Source organism: Buteo buteo, chromosome 16 (genome assembly GCF_964188355.1).
Source record: "Buteo buteo chromosome 16, bButBut1.hap1.1, whole genome shotgun sequence".
NCBI classification, from domain to species: Eukaryota; Metazoa; Chordata; class Aves; order Accipitriformes; family Accipitridae; genus Buteo; species Buteo buteo.
Genome location: NC_134186.1, coordinates 29910902 through 29937852, shown reverse-complemented (window position 1 = coordinate 29937852; position 26951 = coordinate 29910902). Strand labels below are relative to the sequence as shown.

Genomic DNA, 26951 nt, shown 5'->3' with positions numbered 1-26951 from the left:
GGGTGCTGCCAGCTCGGGGTGACCCGTGGCACTGGGTGCCTGTCCTCTGGGCCCTGCCGCTCTCGCTTCCCTTTCCCGGCCCCGGGTGATGTGGCAGGGTGCCCTGGGTGGGGGGACACCTCGTTTTGGGGGTGCGAGGCTGGTTTGGGGGGTTGGCGGGGCATACGCTTGTCCTCTTGTCACCCAAAACTCGGGGCTGGGACCGCATCCGGGCACGTGGAGATGGCGGGGTGCCCATGGCCGTGCAGTGCCGGTGCCCCGGGGCAGGGTGGGGAGATCTCTGGGCAGGGCCGAGGGTAAAATCTTCGTCACCGGGAGCCGGGGCAGGATCCGGCCCAGCCGGTAGCGGGGGATTCTTGAGATGCGGTGAAGGAGCAGCCAGTGCCACATGGGAGGGCGATGAGGTTGTGGCTCCCATGGGACGAGGGGAACATGGCGGGGGACAGCCCTGGGAAGGGCTGCGGCAGTGGTGCAGGATGCGGCCCTGGGAGCAACACCTGCCTCGAGGTCCCCTTCATCCTGGGCAAGAGGAGCCACCCCGGGGTGTGGGGGGGAAAGGGCCCTTCCCAGGGGTGCGGGTCTGTGACCCCAAACCCGAGCGATGGTGGACGGCGAGGCAGGTTGGGGGTACAACCCCCCCAGCGTGTGTCATCCCCCCCCGGGGCTGATTTGCATCCCCAGCACCGTGCGACCCCCGGGTCTGCAGCTGCCCTCAGCTCAAGCTCCAGTGATGCTGATGGAGAGCTGGTCCCCCAATTTTCCCCATCCCCGGGGGCTGTGTGGAGCATCTCCTCCCCAGGCACATCCCAAATTGGGGTGGGGGACCCCAGTACCCCCCACGAGCCCATTCTCAGTACTGATCCACTGCTGTCCCTTGCGGGTCTCTCTGATGGACATGTGGCATCCTCCGTGGAGGCAGGGGCTGCTTGGGAAGGCCTGTGCCCCCCTCAAAGCCAGGGTTGGCTCTTGGGGCTGCTCTGGGCATCATGGCCAAGCTCACGGTGCCAATTTGGGGTACTGCCAGGGGGGAAACTATTCCCCCTTCCCTGGGGGGCTGCTGTGGGTCGCCGGGGAGTGTGGCCATGGGGACTGAGCCCGGGGCGCAGTGGCAGGGTGTGTGGGGCAGGGCTGCTGCCCTTCCTGTTTACGAAGCGGGGTAATTAAGGTCGGGTGGGGGAGCGGGCGTGTGGGGAGCTGGCGTCGGTGATGGGGAGGCGAGGGCTGCGGTTCCGGGCAGGAGGAACCGGTGCCGGCAGGCGGGACCGGGTGCGGGGTGAGCTGCGGGCTCAGGTGGCCGGCACTGGGGTGGGAGTGGGCAGCCCTGTGAGCAGAGAGGGGACCCATGGGGTCCATCAGGGGTGTCTGTGGGGTCCCCGTGGGTCAGGGTGGTCCCGGGGAGAAGGATGATGGGTGTCTCTGAGGTCCCTGTGGGTCAAGGTGGCCCTGGGGAGCAGGGTGACGGGTATCTGTGGAGTCCCAATGGGTCAAGGTTCATGGTGGTGGTTTGGTGGCCATGGGAGTTCCCAGTGCCACCGTCCTGTCCCATCCCATCCCGTCCCATCCCATTCCATCCCATTCCATCCCAGGCCTTGTCTTCATTGCCAGCCCCACAGAGGCGGGGTGCTATCTCTCCACTGCCAGCCCCACAGAGGCGGGGCACAATCCTGCCCACCCCCGGCCTTGGGGCCTGGCCACTGGCCCCACAGCTTTTAGGAGGGGCACTCTGAGCCTCGTCAGTGCCAGCCCGGCCTCGCGCTCCTCTCGCCACCGCTCAGCCCCCCAGGTAGGCACCTCGGGGCCCCAGGGACCGGACCCCCCTGCGTGGCACTTGGCTGGCCCCACGGCTGGGCTTCGCTGGCCCCACGCAGGTGGAGGCTGTGGGGCACTGGGCATCCCGCTGGGTGGGTTCCCTTGAGGAAGGGTGCGTTGGGCATGGAGAGGGGCATGGGGGGCAGATGTGGGGCTGTGGCTCTGCTCCCCAGCTCTGGGGATGTCTTTGTGTGCTGGTGGAGCGATGCTGTGCCCGAAGGTGGGCTGGGCTGCGGCAGTACCGGTGCTGGCATACATGGCCCCACACTGGGATCCCTGGGGATCCCCATGGGTCAGCCTGGGATGCTGGCCCACACTAGGGTCCTGGGGGATCCCGGTGGGACAGCCTGGGATGCTGCCCTGCACTGGGGGCTCTGGGGAATCCCTGTGGGGTAGCCTGGGATGCTGCCCCACACCAGGGTCCCTGAGGTCCCCGTGGGGTGACCCCATGTCAGCAGGGCAACCCGGGCAGGTCCATGGCCAGAGGCTGGTGGCCATCCCGGAGCGCGGGGAGGGCCCGGGAATCCCAGGCATCCCCCGCCGGGCGCACCGGGGCCTCTGGCAGCTGCGCCGGGCTGAGTCACCCCGCAGCCCGGACAGCCCCAAGCACCAAGCCACCCTTCAAAGGTGCCGCGGGCAGCCCTGGCCGGCTCGGGGCACGAGTGTCTTGCTGCGGGGTGACTCCTCTTGGGACCGAGCTGGCACCTCCGGTGCTTCCAGCTCCAGCGTAACTCACCCTGTGTCTCTCCCCAGGGTCGCCACGCTCTCCGTGGAGACCGGCAGCTCCTTCCCACAGCTCGACATGCACCAGTCCCTTGAGCCCCCTGGGCAGCAGCCCCTGGGCTGTGGCAAGTGCAGCCCCATGGGCAGTGATGCTGGGAAAGCTGCCGGGTGCAGCGGGGGCAGCAGGGGCAGCGGAGGAGGCATCGGGAAGGGGCCGGTGATCTGCAGTGCCGTATGGTGAGAGCGAGGGGCTGGGAGCATGTGGCTGGGGGCAGAAGGGAGACAGGGTGCTTGGGGTGAGGTGGGCAGGGGGTGCTGTGGCAGTGCCGGGGTGATGGAGTCCCCAGGTTGGTGCTGATGAGGGACGCTGGTGGACAGGTTTGGGGTCCATGGGCCACCGCACCCCTGTGTGGCCCAAGGGAGGAGACTGCCGGGAATGGTGCAGTGTAGGGTGCACAAGGAGCCCTTGCTCCTGGCAGCAGGGGGAAGACTCGGGTGTGTGGAATCCCTGCCCTCTCCCCAGGGACTCTGGGGCTCCGATTTGATGCTGGGCTGGGGTGACGCAGAGCTGGGGTGATGTGGAGCTCCTCTCCATCCTCACTGGGAGTGTGAGAGGCTGGGATGGGGCTGGGATCCCTCTGACATCCCCATCCCCATTCCCATAGTGGGAACCCCTATGCGGGGCTGGTAAGCCACCTGCGGGCAGCCTGGCTTTCAGGGAAGACGCGGCCCATGGAGTACCGTGTGGCTCAGCTGGAGGCCCTGGGACGCTTTCTGGACGAGAAGAAGCAGGACATCCTGGAGGCCACCGCTGCAGACATGGGCAAGGTGAGAGGGGGCCGGGTGCTGGCCACCGGGGGCAAATCTTTGGGGCCCTTCATACCCCCTTGTCTGGGTCTTGCACCCTGCTGGGTGCAGGTGTGGGGCTCTGGGCATGGGGGTCCCCTCGTTGGGGTCCTGCATCCCCCTTGACGTGCTCAAGGGCTGGTGTGGCGCACCCGTAGGTGCTGGGTCCCTGCAGAGCTCTGTGGAGCCAGCATTAGCTGGAGCTTGTGTAGGGACCATGCTGCTGGGCAGGGTCGATGCTGCTTACCCTATCCCCGGTGCACTTAAACGGGGCAAAGCCTCTGTTGGCCGATGCGAGGTAGAACCTCGGCATTACCCAGCTTCGCCCTCTGCATCTGCCCCACGCCTCGAGTCCCCGGTGGCTTCATGCGACCTCCGCAGATAGTGATGTCCTGGGGTGCTCCTCGCCAGCACAGTCGCACCTGGGATTACTGGTGTTGTGCAACTTGCTGGCCTTGCACATTCTTCCCAGGACTGCTCAGGGCCGGGGCGGCTCGCTGGCCTCGCAGGGACTGGTTTTATTGGCACGGTGCTGAGCCGTGCGGTGGCACAGGCAGGGACCTGGATGTGGCTCTGGGTATTGCGGCACGCTAGGAACTCCCAGATGGTCTGCCAAGGAAGCAGGAGCATCCCTGCCGTGGCTGTGTCTAGCAGTCTCAGCTCAACTCTTCTCTGTCCGGCCGCTTCAGAATCCTTTTCTCCCCCTTTTTCCCTTCCTGACATGTGCTGCAGCCCAGTGGACCACTGCCCACTTCTCTCAGGCAGCATTAGGAAATCTTTTCAGAGGGATGGCTCGCCCCAGTGCAACATAACTGGTCTTAACTGGTAGTGGTAGCACTCAGACCCAAAGGACTTGTGTCTGTGGGCGTATCAGTGCAGCAGCCCGTGCCCTCAGACACGGCTTCCAGCATCTTGACATCTCCCAAGGTTTGTAATTGCCTTGTTTGTTTGAGGTGAGGGCCTTCTCCTTCAGCCAGGGGTTGATAGGCATCAGTGCTTGAAGTGCGTCCTTCATCTCTCCTAATTGTATGTAATTAGAGCTGGTTGTCTAGTAATATGCTTGTTATGCAGTCAGGCCTTCATAGTTAGATGGACAATTCATCTGGTCGTACGTATCTGAGGTGGGTGCTCACCTCCAGGGATGCCGGTTTCTCTCCATTGATGATTGAAGGCACTTGGATGACCTCAGACTTAATGTCCCACCTTACAACCTTCGTGTCCCATCAAAACCCTTAGTGGCCCATCTTCAACAGCAATTTCCTCATCCTCCTAGTGATGCAACTGTCAGCCCTGGCCGAGAGCGGCCCCGTTGCTTCATCGGACATCCGATGTGCCTGCTGAGCCCTCACGTCTAGGAGCAGCTCAGCCTCCTGGCAGTGGCGTGTGTCCAGGTGCTTGAGCGGCGTTGGGGACCTGAAAGTCTCTTGAGTGGGGCTTGGTGGTGGAGCATGAGAGGTTGCTGCCCGGGAGCCAACAACCAAACTTTCCAACCCCAAAGTGGTGTTTTGCTGCAGTGATGGAGGAAGGCTCCCACCCAGGGATGCTTTTGGGTTGGAGGAGTCCAAAGGACCTTGTGGTGGAGGGTGTCAGACAGCTGCACCCACTGCGCTTTGCAAACACGGCTTCAGAGCGCAGGAGCTTTGCTCTGGGGCGACGGAGGGGCTTTACTGAGCCTGCTGAGTTATCTTCTTGTGTCTTCACGCTTCTGCAAGAACAGTCCTGAGCTGTGCTTCACGGCTGTGGTTACCACAGCAGAGAGGACCCACCGTGGGCAGGAAATGCCTCAGCAGCCCCTGTGATCCCGGCTCTGACGTCCCGCCACCGCTCCCAAGTCACTGTCCATTTAGTCATGGGATGGTGTATCTTGGAGAAACCTGCTGGGTTTGTTTAATTCCCTGACTGGGGCATCTCACCCAACCTGCCTTTCCCAGCTGCCTGCCAGCTCAGTGCAGGAGTCCCAGGAACTATGGGGGGTTTCTGCCTGGGACGGGCAGTCTGGTGACATGCAGCCGAGCTCCATCATCAGGCATTTAATTAAGCGGTTGCTCTTCTTTACATTTCTGTTTGAACAAAGCGGGGTCTTAAGTTCAGCTTCTGTGCACGGGCTGTGGGAGGGAGCTTAGGGCTTTGCTTCCAACTCTTGTGTCCAAGTGGTTGGGACACAAATGCACCAGTACAACAGCACTGTTCTGTCCCAGGTCAGCAGCGCAGAGCTGCCTCCGACACCAGTACCAGCTTTTCTGGAGCTCCTGGAGCTCCGGTGACATTGCTCGGTCCCCCTTTGGCTCAGGGCTCTATTGCCAGGTGAGCAGTTCACAGATGCTGAGCTCAGGAGGCTGTTAAATATTGTGAAGATGTTAAATATTGTTTTTTTCCTCTGGCCAAATACCTATTTTCATAAAATTTCAGGGACTGTGATATTGCCCAGGGATTGCAGGAGGTGATGGCAACTTCTGCTTAATAGCTGCTACTTAATAGCTTCTCCTGCTCTTCATGGGCAGAAGAGGGGGGAGATGTTTGCTGCAGAAGGGGAGGAGATGGGGTCGGTGTTGGTGTGATGCTTACATGATGTCTGTTGCCAGCCGTCCTTTGAGGCTTACTTCACCGAGATCCTCCTCTGCAAGAACGAGCTCAACAGCACCCTGAACAACCTATGCCACTGGATGAAGGACGAGCACGTGGACAAGAGTCTGGTAAGGCAGAAGCTCTGGGCTGACCTGGGAAAGGAAGAGCGGGAGACAAATTGCCGGTGGCAAGGGGCAGAGCGGGTTGGGGAGGACAGCACTGTGTGCTGGGCTGAGGCAGGGCAGGAGGCCGTGGGAACGGCACTGAGGTAGTGGTCTTTCTCACAGGTGACGCAGCTGGACTGTGCCTTCATCCGCAAGGACCCGTACGGGGTGGTGCTCATCATCGCGCCCTGGAACTACCCCATCCACCTCTTCCTGGTGCCCCTCATCGGGGCCATCGCTGCCGGTGAGCCGAACCTCTCTCCTGGCCCGGAGGATCCAGGCAGTGCCAGGCGCACCAGCGAGGGGGTCTGGCCAGTGGCCTCATCCCCAGCCTGGGGTGCCAGAAGGGCTGGCTGTCAGCCATGTCACTGCTCTGATGTCCTGTCGATCTCCCCCCCAGGTAACTGTGTTGTTGTCAAACCCTCGGAGACGACCAAGAACAGCGAGAGACTTATTGCCGAAATGCTGACCTGCTACCTGGACAATGTAAGAAGCTCTTCCTGTCCTTGTCCCTGCCCCTGCCCCAGGGCTGTGGTGTTCCCAATCCTGCCTTGCACGCACCAGCACCACGCCATCCCTGGTTTCAGGTGCTGCCGTCCCTCCTTCCTCCACGCTCAGCCGGTGTCCGCATGCCCAGCAGCCTGGGATGCTTTTGGTGGGGACTGGGACACAGTGGATGCTGACGGTGGGTGACCCTTCCTCTTACGTTGCAGGACTGCTTTGCTGTGGTGACTGCTGGCGTGCAGGAGACCACCAGACTGCTGGAGAACAAGTTTGACTACATCTTCTTCACCGGTATGTCCTGAGGGCCAGAGCAGAGCCCTACCTGGTTTTTGTGCAATGAGGAAGAGGGATTCCCGCTGGACACCCCGCTGTGGCTTACCCTGCCCGTCAACGTGTGATGGTGGGCAGCCTGCCTGCGAACAGGACCCCTTCCTTGCCCGCTGAGAAGGCAGGGCTTGCGTTGGGGATCTGGTTTCAGGATCTGTTGGAGGATCCAGGGTGTGTGTGTCTGAGGGTCTGGTGGGACTTGGTGTGTTTTCTCTGGACCTGGCTCCACAGAGTGCCACGTCCCAGAGCTGGGCTTGTAGCATGGTGGGATCCTCACCGTGATGCATCTTTTCCTGGCCCACAGGCAGCCCCTCTGTGGGGAGGATCGTGATGACAGCCGCTGCCAAGCACCTGACACCCATGACGCTGGAGCTGGGGGGCAAGAACCCCTGCTACGTGTCCGACTCCTGCGATGTGCAGAATGTGGCCCGGCGGGTGGCCTGGGGCCGCTTTTTTAACGCGGGGCAGACCTGCGTGGCACCTGACTACGTGCTGTGCAGTGTGGAGATGCAGGAGAAGCTGATGCCCGCTCTGCGTGAGGCCATCACTGAGTTTTTTGGCTCCAACCCTCGGGAGTCCCCCGACTTTGGCCGCATCGTAGGGGATAAGCAGTTCCGCCGCATCCGGGCGCTGCTGTGCAGTGGGCGCGTGGCCATCGGAGGACAGACGGACGAGAAGGAGCGCTACATCGGTGAGGGCCTGGGGCCCCGGGGCTTGTGGGACTGTCCGTGCCTGCGCACTGAGTGATGCGTTGCCATAACCCTTCTCCGCAGCTCCCACGGTGCTGGCGGACGTGCTGCCCTCTGATCCGGCCATGCAGGAGGAGATCTTTGGGCCCATCCTGCCTATTGTTGTTGTGGCCAACATGGATGAAGCCATTGACTTTATCAATGCGCGGCCGCGACCGTTGACTATCTATGCCTTCTCCTGTGACAGCAAGGTGCGTGGCCCAGAAAGCGGGCTGAGGGAAATGGGGCAGTAGGGCTAGCGCCCACCTCCCTGACACCCCGTGGCAGGCTCTGGAAGGGTCTTTTGAGCCCAGCTGCTCTGGGCACACCAGGCTGATGGGGTGATGTTTGGCAAGTGGTGCACATGGAGCCAGGGTGCGAGACCCACGTCCACCTTCTCTGCTTCCCTCCCAGGTGGTGAACCAGGTGCTGGAGCGCACAAGCAGCGGTGGCTTCTGCGGCAACGACACCCTGATGCACATGACGTTGACCTCACTGCCCTTCGGTGGGATCGGTAGGTCCAAATCCCCCAACCTGCCTGCCCCTGGCCAACGTGAGCCAGGCGTGATCCTACCCCTGGTGCCTGAGCCATGCTGGCCGTGGTGAGGAAGGGTCTCGGGGGAGTCCAGGTCCAGAGGGCTCAATGGTCTGCAGGGAAATCCTTCTGCACCAGGTAGGACCCCACCAGAAGCCCTTTGCTTCACTGCGCCAGGGCTGAGCTCTTGGGCTTTGCAGCCCTGTTTCTGCTGAACACGCGTGGAGCACTGTGAGGTTTCTTCTCTCTTTCCTTGCTGTCCCAAGCACAGTGTTCCCTAAGTATGTGCAAATGCTTCATATAAAAGGTAGGGAAATCTGTGCCACTTGATTATTTCCCTGGTATTTCCGAGCAGCATGGGCACTGTGAGTAAATTTTGTGCCAGGGTTTGGTTCCTGCCCTACTCAGACTTACCTGGGTGCTCCTCAAGTGCTGCTCCATTTGGCCTATCTGTCACTCTGCTCCTCATCTGGGAACATGTCTGACTTGTCATGCTTCTTGGGTAGGTGAGGTTCCTCCTGCAGACAGCGTGGTGCTGGATAGGAGCCCTTAACGTCACTCAGGAGCAGGCTTGTACATTCATTCTGCCTTTTAGGACTAAAGAGTAGGAGCAAAACACTTAGAAATATCTGGAGAACCTGCTTATGGTAACTTGGAGATCCTCCTTGGCAAAGAGGAAGAGTTTCTGCTCTCCAGGGGCAACAGCAATTGTTTTCTCTGGTGAAAAGTGAGGTCTGCTCAGTCCTGGGCCCTGGTTGTAGCATTGTCCGGGGAAGAACACAGGAATACAGGAAGCCTCTGATGATGTTTCCCCAGAATACTTTCCCAGTCTCCTGGTCTCTTCCCCAGAATATTCTCTGGGGAAAATATCTGTTTTATGCTGCCCATGCTCAGCTTCTCTGTCAGGGCCGACAGCTGATTCAGACATAATAGGACACCACGACAGCAAAGCACAATTAATTCCTCACCTGACTGCGGCTCAGGGAACAATTTTTGGTGGTTCCCATCCCATAACTTATCTTTATGGAAATGATTCAGACAAACTGCCTCAAATTATCAGGTGAAGCCATTTTATAGCAGCCCAGTCAGGTGAAAGGTCTGAAGTCATTGTGGTGAGATGGCATTCGCTAAAGCTTCCACAGTAGCTCAGATGTGAAGTCACTGGGCTATTAACCGCGATGTGCAACCTCAAGCTTAAACCAGCCACAGGAATCAGGAGAACTGGTGTTGCTAATGTGGCTCCAATTTTTAAGAGCTCCAGGAAGAAGCTGACATTCGTAGGGGCCACGCTGGTAGCTCCTAACCATAGGTAGGTAGATACGGTAGAGCATCGTAGAGGTTGTAGAGGGAAACTGAGCCTTGTAGACCCAGCAAAGCTTATGTAGATAAATGTTGGCCAGTAAAAATGATGCACTTGGACCTCTAAACAGTGGTCAGCTGCGGAAGGATTTGCTGGACTGAGTGGCTGTGGAGCTGGAAAAGGCACAGGGAAGGGTGAGATCTCCTCCACCATGTCTGTGTTGCTCAGCAGTGGGAGCATTTGCATGAGTGTTGTGGTTTAACCCCAGCCAGCATCTAAGCACCACACAGCCGCTCACTGACTTCCCGCCCTCCCGCAGTGGGATGGGGGAGAGAATTGGGAAAAAAAGTAAAACTCGTGCGTTGAGATAAGAACAATTTAATAGAACAGAAAAGATGAAACTAATTATGATAACACTAATAAAATGACAATACTAACAATAAAAGGATTGGAATGTACAATTGATGCACAACGCAATTGCTCACCACCCGCCAACCAATGCCCAGTTAGTTCCCGAGCAGCGATCCCCCCACTCCCCCTGGCTTATATACTGGGCATGACATCACACGGTATGGAATACCCCTTTGGCCAGTTTGGGTCAGCTGTCCTGGCTGTGTCCCATCCCAACTTCTTGTGCCCCTCCAACTTTCTCACTGGCTGGGCATGAGAAGCTGAAAAATCCTTGACTTTAGACTAGACATTACTTAGCAACAACTGAAAATGTCAGTGTGTTATCAACATTCTTTTCGTACCTATCTCAAAAACATAGCACTGTACCAGCTACTAGAAAGACAATTAACTCTATCCCAGCTGAAACCAGGACAACGAGGAAAGCCTGTAGGGTTTTCTTTGCGTTGACGATGCTCAGCGGAGTCCCGTAGCAAGTTTGGACCTGTGCTGTGTGTTGCAGGAAACAGCGGCTTGGGGAAATACCACGGCAAGTTCACCTTCGACACCTTCACCCACCACCGCGGCTGCCTGCACCGCAACATGGGCCTGGAGGCCCTCAACGCCCTGCGCTACCCGCCCTACAGCCAGCAGAAGCTGGGGCTCTTGACGGCCACCTTCGAGATCAAGCGCAAGGGCATGTGCACCCTGCTCTGAGGGCTGCCCCGCTGCTGCTCACGGACTGGGAGGGGGGAACTCCTGGCTGGGTCTCCCCAGGGAGCAAAACCACCCTCCCGAGGAGACCGGTATCCTCCTCCCTCCTCGGCACTGGTCTCCTGTTCCCTCACCACGTCCTTTGCCTCGCTGCCACCCTGACGCAGGTTGGATGACGGGGATGGACATCTCCTCCCGCACCTTCACTCATCCCCAGCTCTCTCTGCTCCAGGGGAGCTGTTTGCTGGGACACATATGAAATGACAAAAAGTTCTTTTTCTCAGCCTGTACTTCTCTTCCCAGCAGAGAAACGGTCCCCACGAGGCTGAGGACCAGCAGTTAGCCCCACCTCTTGCTAGACGGACCTTTCCTTCTGGATGAACCTCACTCTCCCTCCTCTCAGTGCTGGCTGTTGCTTTTTCCTCCATGTAACCCTGTCTGTAGTAAAGACTTTGCATTGAGCTCTCCTGCCTGGCCTCCCCTCACGCCTCTGTCACCCGGCTTGGGGGGAGCTGGGCAGGAATCCACCAGCTGAGCCCCCGCGGGTGGGTGCCCAGACCCCCGACGTCCCCATCCATCGCAATGACACCCTCAGCCACACCGTCACACCCCGCTGGGGTTGTGTCCACCTCCCATCACCCCGTGCCCGGTGCCTGCATGGCACTGAGGTGCCCCGGGCTGGATTTGGGGCGCGTTTTGCATCCCAAGTGGTTTGGGCTGGAGCGGAGGCAGCGGTGATGTGCGGCAGGGCAGGCAGCCAAGTGGCAGAGCAGAAAGCCGGCAGCCTCCCTCCTCCGGGGGAGCGAGCTGTACCAGGGACTGGGGTGGCTGCCTGCCTGCACCCTGCCTGCACCCTGCCTGCACCCTGCCTGCACCCTGCCAGCCCCACGGGCAGCCCCAGGGCTCAGCAGGATCCTGGCTGCAGTGCTGGGGTGCTGGCCAGGCTCGCTGAGGCCACCTCCTCCGGGTAAAACACCCTGTTAGCTGGGGTGGGGAACCTGTGGTTTGCAGCCCAAACGGTACGAGGCTGCCGGGAGCCTGCCCAGTCTGCGGGCAACCTTGGTGTAACGTGCACCGTGCCGCTCCCTTGGGACCGTGGAGATCGGCAGCATCTTCCCGCAACCCGGCATGCAGCAGCCCACCGAGCCCTCCGGGGAGCAGCCCCCCGGCAGCGGGGCTGGGAAAGCCCCCGAGGATAACGGCGATGCCATGAGGTGGGAGCGTGTGGCTGGGACAGGGGGGGAGGCAGGAGGGGTCCGGATGCTCTGCCCTCTCCTCAGGGCTCTGCTTTGATGCTGGGCTGGGGTGATGTGGAGCTCCTCTCTCTCATCACCGGGACCATGAGGGGCTGGGACAGGGATGGCGATGGGATCCCTCTGACATCCCCATCCCCGCAGCGGGAACCCCTATGCGGAGCTGGTGAGCCGCCTGCGGGCAGCCTGGCTCTCGGGGAAGACGCGGCCCATGGAGTACCGCGTGGCTCAGCTGGAGGCTCTGGGACGCTTCTTGGATGAGAAGCAGCAGGACATCCTGGAGGCCACCACCGCAGACATGCGCAAGGTGAGAGGGGGCCAGGAACCGGGGGATCCAGCGGCTGGAGGAGCCGAGGGGCTGCCCGCAGCCCTGCCGGCTCCTGCCATCACGCAGAGGGTTGACGTGATGCCCCGGTGGAGCTTTCCCACCCGTTCGGCGCTCCAGCCCCGTGTTGGGCTCTGCCCCGGGCTTGGAGCCAGTGGATGTTGATGGAGGCAGCAAAGGAGAGACCGAGCTGGAGCACATCCCAGCCCACCTACCCCAGAGCTCGTCCCCGTCCCCAGTGTGGACAGAGCGGGGCTGTGGGGAGTGCCCAGACATAATTAGCCATTCCCAAACCCATCAGCCTCAGTTCACCTCTTTTCTGGGCACATCCATCCCCGATTCCTGTCACCCCCCTCTGTGTGCTCCCTGCCTTGGGCTTTCCACCAAACGTCGTCCCCTCCCCTCTCTCGGTGCTCACCCAGGCTGCAGGTCTCAGAGCCTGGACCCCCCAGCTTTGCATCGTCCCCTGCCTCTTCGCTCCCTCTCTCCCACCTCTGTTGTGGTCACCAAAGGCAGAGGCAGAGCAGACCCATCCCCTGCTTCTCCATAAGTCCTCAAAGAGCTCCAGCCCCCCCCAACCCAATAGTTCCCCCTTTGGTACAGCTCATTCACCCACAGCCAGAGCCTCACGCACCGCACAGGGCTCATCATCTGTTGTTCTCCATCCTAGTTCACAACTTCCCTTTGGACACCCGCCCCATCCTTACCGCAGTCCGGATCGACGGCATCCGCATCATTTTTCCTATTTTTAAGCAGCCAGCTCTTGTGCTGAGAGGAGACCCGGAGTAATGCTTGATCCCGTTAGGGAAAGGTGTGCTGCATTTCACCTCGCTTCCCATTTGCTTCTGCACCCTTTGTGCTTCTCCTTTCCTGATCTGGGTGGGACCCTGACGCCCACCTGCATTGGGAAGCCTCCACCGTGGGCTTTGGGAAGCGCTGCCAGCACTGACTCGGTCCTGGGCAGATGCTCCCTTGGACCACCTTCCCTTCCCTGCCCGGTGCGGAGCGTCTCCGCTCAGGTCTGGCCGGTGCGGTGCTTGCAGCTCGTGTGGTGCCCAGCAGCTGGTGGCCAGGGCTGTGGCAGGGTCACTGAAGGATGCTCAGAAACAGGGCAAATACACATGGTACTTCCAAATACTTTTGGAAGCCAGCAACGCTGCCTCCTGTCCACAGTGAGCTGTGTGCGTGCTCCACACTGGCTGCCGTGGCACTGCGGGCAGCGCTGGCCACCCGGCAATGTAAGCTGCCCCTGGGGCCACCGCTCCTATGAAAGGAAAAACAAGATACCCAAACATCTACTGCTGCTCCCTTATCAAGAGAGCGGTTCGTGCTGTCACACGAGGGAGTCAGAGCATCCTTCTGCCTGCGGTTTGTCCAGTCTCCTCTCAGGGACACGTCGGACACCTCCTGCAATACCCTCCCTGGTCACTGGGTCTCTGCTTCTTCTTTCTTCTACTCTACAGTGAAGTACCAGGCTCGGTCTTTTCTGGCCTCATCACGGAAAGCCCCGTGCAGGGATCTGCTCCGGCTTGGACCACATCCCCTGGCACAAGCCCAGCTGCTCCAGCCCACCCGAGACATCCCGCTCACCCAGATCCCCACTGCAGGGGCTGGTAGCTATTGTTAGTGTCAGTTGTGCTTCCTCATTTTCCTGAGGTTCCCTTTTCCTCGGAAGAGACATCCAACACATCGGTCTCCTCGTGCTGCTTTCTCTCTCCCTGGATGGGCAGCCCAGCTTCTTCCTTCATCTTGCTTCTCCTCCTGATGTCATGCCGAGCCACACGCCTGCACTGCTCCCAAACTCCTCCACCCTTCGGGCTCCCTCTCCGCATGACTGTCCCTCCTCCTGCCCTGCTGAGGACAACCTCTGGAAGCTTTTCCTTCCTGCTCTCCCTCCTTCCTAGGCTTGGTGGTGGATCTCCTCCCTGCTTTCTCAGCTCACTCTGCCAAAAAAACCTGCTCAAACAGGCTCCAAAATCTGGGTATTCCCTTTTCTCCCATATTTCCTCCCAAATCTTGACACCTGGGTGGTGGATACCCCCCAGGACCAGCTGGTTTTATCCTTCAAACCTGCCACTTCCCCACCACTCCCTATCCACCTTCACCTTCCACCATACCCCTGCGTAAGAAGAAACCCAACTGTAGGACATACATCAACGGGTCCCCCGTTGATCGATGGTGAGGAGCTGCTGGCAGAGCCGGACCTCAGCACCGGCACTATTCCCCTGCTGGTGACACGTCCACAGCGGGAAAGCCAAAGCCAGGCAAAGCGGGGTGGTGGTGGGATTTGCACCCGGATCTCTTCTGAGCTTTTATTTATTTGGCTAAACCCTTGAAGACTCTTACCCGAGTTGCTCTCTGGCAGGTCATGAAAAAATAGCCCATCCTGCTGGAGTCCATCAACTTGTTTTGTTTGGGTGTGAAAACGCATGTGATTGATTGATAGAAAAAGGGGTTGTGACTCGGGATGCTCTTGTCTCCAGACCAAACAGGATTCAATAGCCAGACCAGCCCCTTCTTCCCCCAAACACCACCACTGTCTTCACAGACCCCTCTCCTCCCCAAATACTTAGTTTTCCCGAACCTCAACTGAGCTCCCAGCAGAGAAAGCCCAGCCGCAGGCAGGTGACTGGACAAGTCAAGCCTGGTGATATTGCGACAGGATTTTGGAGCTTACCAACACCCCACCCCGCAGATGTGGTGGGGCTGGCCCCCTCCCCATGGCAGGCTGTGCTGTGCAGCTTGGGGGTGAGAACAAAGTGTGCATCCACCACGGGACATGAAGGGCTTGGGTACTCAAATCTTGGGTAAAAAAAAAAACATGCAAGGTAGGGATAAGAGCTGCTGCTGTGCTGCAGCACATGCGGAGCTGACACATAGGGTGCTCTGTCCCCAGCCGTTCTTTGAATCCGAATTCTCCGAGATCCTCCTCTGCAAGAACGAGCTCCATGAGACCCTGAACAACCTGTCCCACTGGATGAAGGATGAGCAAGTGGACAAGAGTCTGGTAAGGGGGAAGATGAGGTAGAGGATGGGGGGAAGGACCCAGCTGCCAGGCAGAGATGGATGGGACGTGGGCATGGAGACGGTGGTTCAAGAAAGCACTCCTGACGTGGTGGGTGTCCTGCAGGTGACCAGCCTGGACTCGGCCTTCATCCGCAAGGACCCGTACGGGGTGGTGCTCATCATCGGGCCCTGGAACTGCCCCATCCACCTCCTCCTGGTGCCCCTCATCGGGGCCATCGCTGCCGGTGAGCCGAACCTCTCTCCTGGCCCGGAGGATCCAGGCAGCGCTGTGAACCGGCGAGGACACCTTGTTCTCAGGCTGGGGCGCCAGAAGGGCTGGCTGTCACCATGTCACTGCTCTGACATCCCGCCTCTCTCCCCCCAGGTAACTGTGTCATCATCAAACCCTCGGAGATAACCAAGAACAGCGAGACACTCATGGCTGAAGGGCTGCCCAGCTACCTGGACAAGGTAAGAAGTTCTCCCTCTCCCTGTCTCACGGCTGGGGTGTTCCCAGCCCCTGCACACGCATTGCTGTGCCTTGTGCCCTCCCAGCACCGTGCCTGCCTTGCACGCACCAGCCCCACGCCATCCCTGGTTTCAGGTGCTGCCGTCCCTCCTTCCTCCACGCTCAGCCGGTGTCCGCATGCCCAGCAGCCTGGGATGCTTTTGGTGGGGACTGGGACACAGTGGATGCTGACGGTGGGTGACCCTTCCTCTTACGTTGCAGGACTGCTTTGCTGTGGTGACCGCTGGTGTGGAGAAGACCACCAGACTGCTGGAGAACAAGTTCGACTACATCTTCTTCACCGGTAAGTCCTGCGGGCCAGAGCAGAGTACAATGGGTTTTGTACAATAAAGAAAAGAGAGGGGTTCCCACCGGACACCCCGCTGTGGCTCCAAGGTGGCAGGGCTCATCGTGTTGGGGATCTGGTGTCAGGATCCAGTGCAGGATCTGCCACCAACATGTCTGAGGATCGAAGAGCCATAACTGGGTTTTGCAATGGCTGAGCTGGGGGATGCCACGGTGGAGGTGGAGAGGGTGCTGGCGGTGAGGGATCAGCCCTGTGCTGCACACCAAGGTGGGTGCAGGACAGGAGTGGGGCTTGACATGTCTTCCCTGGCCCTGGGTCCTCATACAGCCAAGGCCACAGGTTGTGCTGTAGCATGGTGGGATCCTCACCGTGATGCATCTTTTCCTGTCCCACAGGCAGGCCCGCTGTGGGGAGGATCGTGCTGACAGCCGCTGCCAAGCACCTGACGCCCGTGACGCTGGAGCTGGGGGGCAAGAACCCCTGCTACGTGTCCGACTCCTGCGACGTGCAGAATGTGGCCCGGCGGGTGGCCTGGGGCCGCTTTTTTAACGCGGGGCAGACCTGCGTGGCACCCAACTACGTGCTGTGCAGTGTGGAGATGCAGGAGAAGCTGCTGCCCGCTCTGCGTAAGGTCATCACCGAGTTTTACGGCCCCAACCCTCGGGAGTCCCCCGACTTTGGCCGCATCGTGGGGGACAAGCAGTTCCAGCGGGTGCAGGCGCTGCTGCGCAGCGGGCGTGTGGTCATCGGAGGACAGACGGACGAGAAGGAGCGCTACATCGGTGAGGGCATGAACTTCACATAAGTCTTCATCCTTGTATGGAGTGGGCTTGGATTTTGGAGAGGGTCTCACAACCGGAGGGGAGGTTCTAGATGGAAGTGAAATTTAGGGAAGGTTTGCACGGGAATTGGGGATCTTGGTGAGGCATCCTATCTTAAAGGAGGTGTGGGTCTTGGGGAGAGGACCAAGGTGTCATCTCCAACCTCTGTGCATGGCTGATGCCTTCGGGTTTCTTTTCTGCAGCTCCCACGGTGCTGGTGGACGTGCAGCCCTCTGATCCTATCATGCATGAGGAAGTCTTCGGCCCCATCTTGCCCATCGTCATTGTGGCCAACATGGATGAAGCCATTGCCTTTATCAATAGCCGTGAGCGGCCGCTGGTTGTGTATGCCTTCTCCTCTGATGACAAGGTATAGCGTACAGGTTGTGGGAAGCCAGGGCTACGCTTGCCTCATGCTCCTTGGCAGGTGTATACAGCCCTGTTCACGCTCCAAAAATTTTTCCTTAGAGCAGACAGCCCTGGTTGTGGGGGAAGGATTGCAGCTGCAGCTGCGGGAACAGGGTGCGAGACCCACGTCCACCTTCTCTGCTTCCCTCCCAGGTGGTGAACCAGGTGCTGGAGCGCACAAGCAGCGGTGGCTTCTGCGGCAACGACACCCTGATGCACGTGACGTTGACCTCGCTGCCCTTCGGTGGGATCGGTAGGTCCAAATCCCCCAACCTGCCTGCCCCTGGCCAACGTGAGCCAGGCGTGATCCTACCCCTGGTGCCTGAGCCATGCTGGCCGTGGTGAGGAAGGGTCTCGGGGGAGTCCAGGTCCAGAGGGCTCAAGGGTCTGCAGGGAAATCCTTCTGCACCAGGTAGGACCCCACCAGAAGCCCTTTGCTTCACTGCGCCAGGGCTGAGCTCTTGGGCTTTGCAGCCCTGTTTCTGCTGAACACATGTGGAACACTCATGTTTAAAAGGTAGGGAATTTTGAATGCGGCCACCACAGAAACATCTCTAGACCTTCCTTTCCACATGCAGTGCCACTGTAGGGTGCTGGCGGCCAGCCTGTCACACCCATCCCGCTGCTGTGCTACCCCTTTTCTCTGCAGGAGAAAACTTGGAAATTGTCACTTATCCACAGTTTTCAGGAACTCAGAATTTCAGTTTTTCGTGGATGTCCATTTTGGACTCCATGTCTGAAGACAGCACAATTTCCTGTGAATTCCCAATGCACACACATTCCTTTATATAAACTTCTGAAGACCTATATTGCATAAAACTGTTAAGGAGTAAACAGCAGGGAATCCAAATCACAGCCTAGTAGAGATACCTTAAAGGGTTAAAAGCTTTACAAGCATTTGCCATCATCCCACCTTAGGACTAACAAATCACCCAAAGGTGATATTTTTAAGGACAATTATTTATATAGACTGCAGTATTGCAGTCTATTCCGCATCTACACTGGCCACCAGGCAGTGGTTTTAGCTTTATACTTGATTAATTCAGGCAATCATGCAAGGATTCCCTGCAACGTGAAGCAAGGAAATGATTATCAGCTATAAGTTATGTAGCTCTCATGTTCCAGTTGATCTATGTGATTTTGAGCTCCCATGGGATGTTTTCTATCCAGAGCATCAGCTGGAAAACAATCCTTTAGTTCTTTTAAAGGCTTCAGAACAAACCTGTGTCTAGTTCTGCATTCTTCCACCACAGCCCTATGCAGATGGATGAGTAAGAACAGGGCACGCATGCACGATACTTCTTCCTGAAGGTCTTCCAGCCTCCATCTGTTTCCAGCTCAAATGATTTACTAAGCCAGAGGAGTCCCACGTGTTTGGTAAAGGGTGCTGGACTCCACATACTTATCCAGCCTCTCCTTGAATCCAGGGAAACTTTTAGTCACTACGACACCCCCATGACACGGCATTTCACAGCTCATGGACAGATACAGCACTTTGGGGCTGTATTTCTCCTGGCCTGTTCTGGATGTCTACTCAGGCTTAAAAAACATGTCCAGAAGCGCTCCTCTCTTCCCTCGGAGAGGAAGGAGTCTAGCTAATGCAGACACCCACTTTTGATCAGATGATCTTCACTACCATGCAAAGCCAGCTCCTATTCTCTTCCTGGGAATCAGCTGCTCAGCTGGCCAAGAGCCATCCAGTGACCTTTCTCTGTGCTGGGGTTGCTGACTTGTGAGACACCAAACATAACTTATCTGCTTTACCAGGATTTGCATTTTATCAGGAAGACAGACTGGCTCAAGCTGATTCACAGAATTTTATCAAATCAGTTATCAGCACACAGCTGGAATTCCTTATTTTTTTTGCCAGCCTGCCTGGCTTTCCCTGCTTCCTCCTGGCTAGCCAGCTTTCACCTCCCAACAGTCCCTTCACCCGTTCTTGGAGATGGGTCACATCCTCACCAAAGCCACCCTGACAATCACCCCTCTCCACTCCTGGAGCCTTGCTGGCAGCAGGGCTGGAGCCAGCACGGAGGGGATGTGTTTTGGAGGGGATCCCTGCCGTAGGGAAGCTCGTCTGGCGGGAGCATCTCATTGCTGCTGCCCGCTCCAACACCACGTACGTAGCCAGTGACGCCCTTCCCAGTCACTCCGGCACCAGCCAAGGTTTCGTGATCAAAAAAGGTCAGAACCAGCCCCCAGCTGGGGACCTGTTCTCTGTGTTGCAGGAGACAGCGGCCTGGGGATGCACCACGGCAAGTTCACCTTCGACACCTTCACCCACCACCGCGGCTGCCTGCACCGCAACATGGGCCGGGAGGCTCTTAATGCCCTGCGCTACCCACCCTACAGCCAGCAGAAGCTGGGAATCGTCCGGGTCGCCTCCGAGGTGAAGCGCAAGGATGCCTGCACCCTGCTCTGAGGGTCCCCCGCCGCCACCGTGACATCTCCTGCTGTCGGTCACGGTGGTCTTTGCAGCCACCTGCAACGCAAAGGCGTTTCCTTGCAATTATGTGCAACGAAGAGGTGTTTTCTTGCGGCCACCTGCAACGCAAAGGCGTTTCCTTGCAACTACATGCCATGAAAAGGTGTTTCTTCGCAACCGCCTGCAATGAAAAAGCATTTCTTTGCAACCACGTGCAATGAAAAGGCGTTTCCTTGCAACCGATGACCTGCGTGCTTCCCTTCTGCCTCCCTGCCTGCCCACCAACCCGTCAATCAGGGCACGGGATGGAGACCCTGGCCTAGAGGAGGGAGAGAACTGGGGAGGGCTGGGACCAGTGGGAGGGTGAACCCTGCTAGGAGGTGGGGGCAGAGCCCCGCAGGGAGTCCCTGTGCCCCACGTCTCCCTCGCCAGCTCTGAGTTCCAGCCATACCCGATGCCAGCAGCCTCCTGCCCCATTGCTGCTGGCCCCACCGCAGCAGAGGGGTGGAAGGTCTGGTGGGGTGCTCCGGGGGGGATGCTGGTGGTCACCTCCTGCTGCCCGTGTCCCTCCTTGGGGACTCCTCCCCCCTCCCGCCCCAAGGTCCACACCAACATTCTCCTCCCAAACCCTTGAGCTGGGATAGTCTCAAGTTTTCTCCGCCCTGTGCCCCGCAATTCACCCTCCCTTATCTCCCACGGGGCTGGAAATACCAGACAGAGACCTTGCAGCGAGCACAGGCAGCTGAACCCGGAGGAGAGGGACAGGTAAGGTGCCAGCGGGGTTGGGGGGGCTTCTCCTGCAGCGTTTTGGGGTGTGCTGTCCTCTGGAGCCCCTCTCTGCTCTGTCCTGGTTGCTTTGGCTCCAACCCAGTGGGTTTCTGGGCTCCGTTCCTCCAGTCCAGCTGCTCCTCCTCTCCTCCGGCTCCACTACCCCCCCCCCCCCCGTGCTTTGAAAACAGAGAAACCAATTCAAACCCAGCCCACTGCTTCTCAGGAAAAAAAACTCTGTCGGACAAGTCCCACCTAACAGGGTGCATAGTTCCTGGGGAGCAGAGGGACACGCCAGGCTGTTCCTTCACCAGTACTGCTCCATTCCCCAGCTTGGGGGGCTGGCTGTGCTGGGGAAGGGGGTCCCCCTCCTGGCTTGGGCCGACCCCACTCTCCGAGAGCAGAAGGGAAGGTGATGGCTTCGTCCACTGACTAGTCAGCTGCGTCACCCAGCCCACGCTCTGAGATTTTTCCCTGCGGTCAGGCCACGTCTGACCCAAGGCAAGCGGTAGTTCCGTATCAGCAGGGTGGTGCTCAGAGCCTCCCCTCGGGATGAGTCCCCACGCGGAGCTGGTGAGCCGCCTGCGGGCAGCCTGGCTCTCGGGGAAGACGCGGCCCATGGAGTACCGCCTGGCTCAGCTGGAGGCCCTGGGACGCTTCTTGGATGAGAAGAAGCAGGACATCCTGGAGGCCACCGCCGCAGACATGCGCAAGGTGAGAGCATCACGGCCAGGGCAGCCGGTGGGGACTGCTTCCCTTTCTGTCGTTTGGTATTTCCACACACCCCCCCCCCCCCCCCTTTCCTTCCTTTATAAAACTGTATTTCTACCCAAGTTTTCTTGCTTTTGCTCTTCCGAGTCTCCCCCCATCCCACTGCAGGGTAGTGGCAAACAGCTGGGCGCGCACTTGGTTGCTGGCCAGGGTGAGCCCACTGCACCCAGGGAGCGGTGGCCTTTGTTTTTCTGTAGTTATCTTCAGCTCTGGGGATGCCCCTGGTGGGGGGAACCATACAGCAACCCTCTCTGGCTGCACTGAAATGGGATGAATTAGCTCTAGGGAAGCCTCCACCAAGTGCAACCGGGGGCCCTTGTTCCCATCCCCACCTCTGGAGCCGCATCTGGTGCGGCTGAAGCTCTTGAGATACCACATCCACGTCTAAAACTGCAACCTCCTACTGCTGGCGTGGGGTGGCACGGGGCCAGGCAGCATGTCGCGATGCAGGTGGCATGCTGGAGGGGTGGCTGAGCCACCCATCCTTGCCACTGCAAGGCCACAGGGTGTCCCTGGGGGTGTCTGCCCCAGCAGTCACGTCCTGCCAGGAGACTCTGTGCTGACCTCTGTGAGGACAACCATCCCGGGGTGGCCACAGGGCTGTACCCGCAGCGGTGGCCATGATGACCTCCTGTGTGTCCCCAGCCGCCCTTTGAAGTGGAGGTCTCCGAGCTCTCCATTTGCAGGAGCGAGCTCAACCACACGCTCAACAACCTGGGCGCCTGGATGAAGGACAAGCATGTGGAGAAGAACTGGGTACGGAGCAGCGGCTGCTCGGGGACGCAGGGGATGGGAGGCAGGCGTCCCTCACACCATCCTTTCCTCCACAGGCAACGCAACTGGACTCAGCCTTCATCCGCAAGGACCCCTACGGGGTGGTGCTCATCATCGGGCCCTGGAACTACCCCATCAACCTCCTCCTGGTGCCCCTCATCGGGGCCATTGCTGCTGGTGAGGCCGGGCTGCATCCCTGCCATGCCGCAGGGTATGGAAACCTCACTGGGGGGTGTCCTGTGTCCTCCCTGGGGTTGATGGTGGTGGGGCTGCATGGGGGGGGGGGGGGCAAGTTTTCCGCTACCTGAGAGCGAGGTCCTTACAAGGAGGGAGCTCCTGTCCTGCAGGTAACTGCGTTGTCATGAAACCCTCTGAAATCACCAGGAACGTGGAAAGATTAGTGGCCGAGACGCTGCCCAGGTACCTGGATGAGGTAGGAGTGCCCTCGGCTGTAGCCACCTCCCCCTCCAGGGACACCTGCCCCTCTGTGTCCCCAACCTGCTCGGCCAAACCACGTCCCCCCCATGTCACCCTGCTCCTGCCCGCCTCTGGTACTCCGCTCCCCACCTCCTCGCTGTGTCACAGGACTGCTTTGCTGTGGTGACCGCTGGCGTGGAAGAGACCACCAGACTGCTGGAGAATAAGTTCGACTATATTTTTTTCACCGGTACATCCCACAGGGACACTCCAGTCCCATCCCTCTCTTCAAGGCAGGGAGACAGGCGTGGGGCTGCCCCAACAAGCCTGGCATGGATCTGTTGGGAGGCCTTGACCACGCTGGGCTTACACTGCTCCACCTGCCCACAGGCAGCCCCTCCGTGGGGAGGATCGTGATGACAGCCGCTGCCAAGCACCTGACGCCCGTGACGCTGGAGCTGGGGGGCAAGAACCCCTGCTACGTGTCCGACTCCTGCAATGTGCAGAATGTGGCCCGGCGGGTGGCCTGGGGCCGCTTTTTCAACGCGGGGCAGACCTGCGTGGCACCTGACTATGTGCTGTGCAGTGTGGAGATGCAGGAGAAGCTGCTGCCCGCCCTGCGCGAGGCCATCACCGAGTTTTACAGCCCCAACCCTCGGGAGTCCCCCGACTTTGGCCGCATCGTGGGGGACAGGCAGTTCCAGCGGGTGCAGGCGCTGCTGCACAGCGGGCACACGGCCATTGGAGGACAGACGGACGCAGGGGAGCGCTACATCGGTGAGGGCCTGGGGTGTACAGCTTGCGGGAGGGGAGAATTGCAGGGTGGGGGTCCCACTAGACACAGTCCACAACACCCAGCCAGGCAGCCCAGGCTCAGCTCTCTCCCCACAGCCCCCACGGTGCTGGTGGAGGTGCAGCAGGACGACCCCGTCATGCAGGAGGAAATCTTTGGGCCCATCCTGCCCATCCTCACAGTGGCCAGTGTGGACGACGCCATCGCTTTCATCAATGCCCGAGAGCGGCCGTTGGTCCTCTACGTCTTCTCCTCCCGCAAGGAGGTACGGAGCTGGGCTGGGAGCAGCATCCCTCTCAGCGTGGGTCGCATCCTGCTGTGGCCATCTGGATAGCCACAGGCACCCTCCCCAGTCACGGCAGCTCCTTTGGCCTCGTCCCTGCTCACAGGAGGAGGGAGCTCCCACATCCCCAGCCGTACGTGTCCTGGTGTACCCCAGGCAGCAGGGAGGAGGCAGCCAAGGGGTGCCTGCTGGGTGCTCAGCACCCCTCTGCCCTCACCCCGCAGGTGGTGAAACGGGTGCTGGAGCGGACGAGCAGCGGCGGCTTCTGCGCCAACGACACCATCATGCACATGACGATCCCCTCACTGCCCTTCGGCGGCATTGGTATGCCCATTCCCAGGAATTGGGTGCTGCGGGAACCCCCCCAGCCCACTGAACCCAGCACTGGCAGGGTCCTGCCTGCTCCCGGGGGAATCCTGCCCAGAACCCTTCCAGCTCTACCATCACCCACCGCCCCCTACCCACAGCAGGTCCCTGCTGCCCTGGGGCTGGTCCTGAACCCCTACCCGGTGCCTCCTGGGACACCCCAGGGCCGTGCCTGGTACCGGTGCCGACCCTCCCACCCCCAGAGGCTGTGCTGGGGGTCAGAGCTGGGTGTTGAGCCCCTTCCCCGGTGCCCGCCGTTGCTGCCCATAGAGTCCCGGTTCCTGCCCTGAATTCCCCTGTCCCTATGCCCAGCACCGGTTCCCCGGGCCGGTACCGGGCTCTGAAGCGCGCTGTTCCCGCAGGGCAGAGCGGCCTAGGCCGTTACCACGGTCGTTCCAGCTTCGAAACCTTCTCGCACCAGCGGTCCGCGCTGCTTCGCGGGGCCGGCCGGGAGACCCTCAACACCCCGCGTTACCCGCCCTACGCCCCGCACCGCCTCCCGCTGCTCCGCGCCGCCACCGAGACCAAGCGCCGGGCCACCTGCCTCCTCCTCTGAGCCCCGCCGCCGCCATCATAAACACCCCTTTCCGTTTCCGCTTCCGGCTACGTTTCGGTCCCGCCCCTCCGCCTCACGCCGGGCCAATCGCCGCGCCGCCCAATCCACCGAGCTCCCCCTTCCCCGTCTTCTCCCCGCCCCCGCTCCCTTCCCCAGAGGCCTCCGGCCAATGAGAAACGAGTCTGGCCCCGCCTGCCCCGCCCCCTCCAGCCCCCGTCCAACCCCTCCAGGCCCCGCCCATCCCCCACACCCCGCCCACCCCTTCCCAGGCCCCGCCCTCAGCTCGGCGGCCCGCCCCTTGACCCCGGCGCCGCTCTGCGCTTGCGCCGCTCCCCTTCGCGCATGCGCACTGCGCTTTGGAGGGGGGGCGGGCCAGGGGTCAGGACGCCTGGGTCCTTGGGGGAGGTGAGCCGGGCCGGGTGGGGGTGGGCTTGGTCGGGGAGGGTTATGGTGGCCCGTGGTGGCTTGTCGTGGCCCCCAGATCCTGCTTGGGGGAGAAGGGGCGGCCCGGATGCTTGTGACCCCCCCCCGCCTCCGGGGACACACATATTGAGGGGCCTGGGGCCTTTCTGGGGCCCGGGGGGGGGGGGACTTTGGGGTTCTCTGGGGTGGGGGAGGCTGCATGAGTCCCTCGGGTGGGGTGTGTGGGGGAACCAAGACGGCCGGGTCCCTTGGGGGGGACACCCGGGTCCATTGTGGGAAGCGGGGGGGTTAACAGGATACCTGGGTCTATTTGGGGGGCGGGGGGAGGACACGACACACCTGGGGCTCTTGGAGGGTGGGGGAGGACGCCTGGGTCCCTTGGGGGGTGGGGGGTGGACAGGACACCTGGGTCCCTTGGGGGGTTTTGGGGGGGTGGACAGGACGCCTGGGTCCCTTTGGGGGGGTGGGGGGAGAACGCCTGGGTCCCTTTGGGGAGGTGGGGGGGGGCTGCAGGACACCTGGGTCCCTTGGTGGGGGGGGAGATGTTGGGACACCTGGGTCCTTTGTGGGAGGTGGGGGGGTAGGATACCTCGGTGCCTTGCAGGGAGAGAGGATACCTGGATCCCTTGTGGGAGGAGGGGTCCTGGGGGGTCCGGGTCTCTTCTGGTAGAGGGTTGGGGGGTCAGGACTCTTGGGTCCTTTGTGGGAAGTGTGGGGGGGCTGTGTCCCCCCCCCCCACTTGCTGGCCCAGCACCCGAGGGCCAGCAGCGAGCATCAGGCCGAGCCCCTCTGCCCGCAGCAGGACCGGACATGGCGACGCTGCGTTTGCTGTACCGGGCTGCCCGCACAGGTGAGGGCTGCGCCGGGCTCCCCCTCACCCCCTTCTCCCTGACCCAAAACCCACCTCTGACCCTTCTCTCTCCCCTTCCCACAGGCCCACCGGCCCCCTTGGGCTACCTGCGTCCGCTCAGCACCACCGGCCCCAGGGACTCCTACAGTGAGTAGGGGCGCGTTGCCCCCCCCCCATCCCCGTCCCTTCCCCTCCCACCCTGGGGCTGCCTCCCCCTCGCACCCCTTCCCCGCAGGGTGGGCACAGCTTCCCTCTCCCCGCCCCCCCAGGGTGGGCACAGCTTTCTTCTCCCCGCAGAGTACGTCAACGTCCAGGAGCCGGCCATGGACATGCGATCCATCACTGACCGGGCTGCCCAAACCCTGCTGTGGACGGAGCTCTTCCGAGGTGAGTCCCGGAGTTGTTTGGATGCTTCCACGGGTGGAACAAACCCCTCTCAGCCTCCCCACGCACAGCCCCCGGTCCATTCTGCAGGGTGCCAGCCCCCCGCAAGCGTGCCGTAACCCTTCCCTCTCTGTTTTCCAGGCCTGGCCATGACGCTGAGCTACCTTTTCCGGGAGCCGGCCACCATTAACTATCCCTTCGAGAAGGGCCCGCTGAGCCCACGCTTCCGTGGGGAGCACGCCCTGCGCCGCTACCCCTCGGGGGAGGAGAGGTGTATCGCCTGCAAGCTCTGCGAGGCTGTCTGCCCGGCACAGGTCAGCCTTCGTCCACCCTCATCCTCCTCCCGCTAGCTCCTGGGGATGGCGTGTTCCCCTAAAGTGGGAGCTGATGGCGTTTGTATTTGTCCCCCCACCCCGCGGCAGGCGATCACCATCGAGGCCGAGCCCCGAGCCGACGGCAGCCGCCGTACCACCCGCTACGACATCGACATGACCAAGTGCATCTACTGCGGGTTCTGCCAGGAGGCCTGTCCTGTGGACGCCATTGTGGAGGTGAGCTGAGGCGGGGGGGGACACACGGAGCCGTGGGGTAGAGAGACCCCCCCCGACCGGGATGGCGGGGGTCCGATAAGCCTTGAGGGCGAATCTCTCTCATCCCGGCAGGGCCCCAACTTCGAGTTCTCGACGGAGACGCACGAGGAGCTGCTCTACAACAAGGAGAAGCTGCTCAACAATGGCGACAAGTGGGAGGCTGAGATCGCGGCCAACATCCAGGCTGATTACCTGTACCGGTGACGGCCGGGCGCCACCACGTCTCCTTCCCGCTCCCCTAATAAAGGGTCTGGGGGGGTTCTGCCACCCCCATCTGCACTGGGGGCACCGGCCCCTTCCTAACCCAGAGCTCCGGCTTTC

The 26951-nt window shown here is 60.5% G+C and overlaps 3 protein-coding genes and 1 pseudogene across 6 annotated transcripts; all 4 read left to right on the top strand.

The window, feature by feature from the left end:
• Positions 1 to 626: 626 nt before the first annotated feature.
• LOC142040459 (aldehyde dehydrogenase family 3 member B1-like) lies at positions 627 to 11256 on the top strand. The gene is given in 12 exon segments (XM_075048413.1): positions 627 to 1783; positions 2563 to 2580; positions 2582 to 2769; positions 3198 to 3360; positions 5961 to 6071; positions 6231 to 6351; positions 6508 to 6593; positions 6821 to 6902; positions 7243 to 7629; positions 7712 to 7878; positions 8081 to 8180; positions 10412 to 11256. Coding segments are annotated over 12 exon segments (1887 nt in total). The 5' UTR covers positions 627 to 1513; the 3' UTR covers positions 10606 to 11256.
• Positions 11257 to 14130: 2874 nt separating this feature from the next.
• Positions 14131 to 19665, top strand: LOC142040498 (aldehyde dehydrogenase family 3 member B2-like; annotated as a pseudogene).
• Positions 19666 to 20324: 659 nt separating this feature from the next.
• LOC142040464 (aldehyde dehydrogenase family 3 member B1-like) lies at positions 20325 to 24715 on the top strand. 3 transcript variants are annotated; one of them, XM_075048426.1, is made up of 10 exons: positions 20325 to 20420; positions 20950 to 21137; positions 21840 to 21950; positions 22025 to 22145; positions 22316 to 22401; positions 22554 to 22635; positions 22776 to 23162; positions 23277 to 23443; positions 23686 to 23785; positions 24190 to 24519. In XM_075048426.1, the coding sequence occupies exons 2-10, from the start codon at positions 20976 to 20978 to the stop codon at positions 24381 to 24383; spliced, it is 1410 nt and encodes a 469-aa protein (XP_074904527.1). In that variant the 5' UTR covers positions 20325 to 20420; positions 20950 to 20975; the 3' UTR covers positions 24384 to 24519. The 3 variants fall into 3 exon arrangements, with proteins under 3 accessions (XP_074904527.1, XP_074904526.1, XP_074904528.1); XM_075048425.1 differs by lacking the exon at positions 23277 to 23443 and having other exon boundaries at positions 24190 to 24715; XM_075048427.1 differs by lacking the exons at positions 20325 to 20420; positions 21840 to 21950 and having other exon boundaries at positions 20659 to 21137.
• NDUFS8 (NADH:ubiquinone oxidoreductase core subunit S8) lies at positions 24691 to 26939 on the top strand. Of its 2 annotated transcripts, none has more exons than XM_075048463.1 (7): positions 24691 to 24788; positions 25609 to 25656; positions 25741 to 25803; positions 25954 to 26043; positions 26182 to 26354; positions 26463 to 26591; positions 26703 to 26939. In XM_075048463.1, exons 2-7 carry the CDS (start codon positions 25617 to 25619, stop codon positions 26832 to 26834), a joined length of 627 nt encoding a protein of 208 aa, XP_074904564.1. In that variant the 5' UTR covers positions 24691 to 24788; positions 25609 to 25616; the 3' UTR covers positions 26835 to 26939. The 2 variants fall into 2 exon arrangements, with proteins under 2 accessions (XP_074904564.1, XP_074904565.1); XM_075048464.1 differs by having other exon boundaries at positions 24717 to 24788; positions 25606 to 25656.
• Positions 26940 to 26951: the final 12 nt, after the last annotated feature.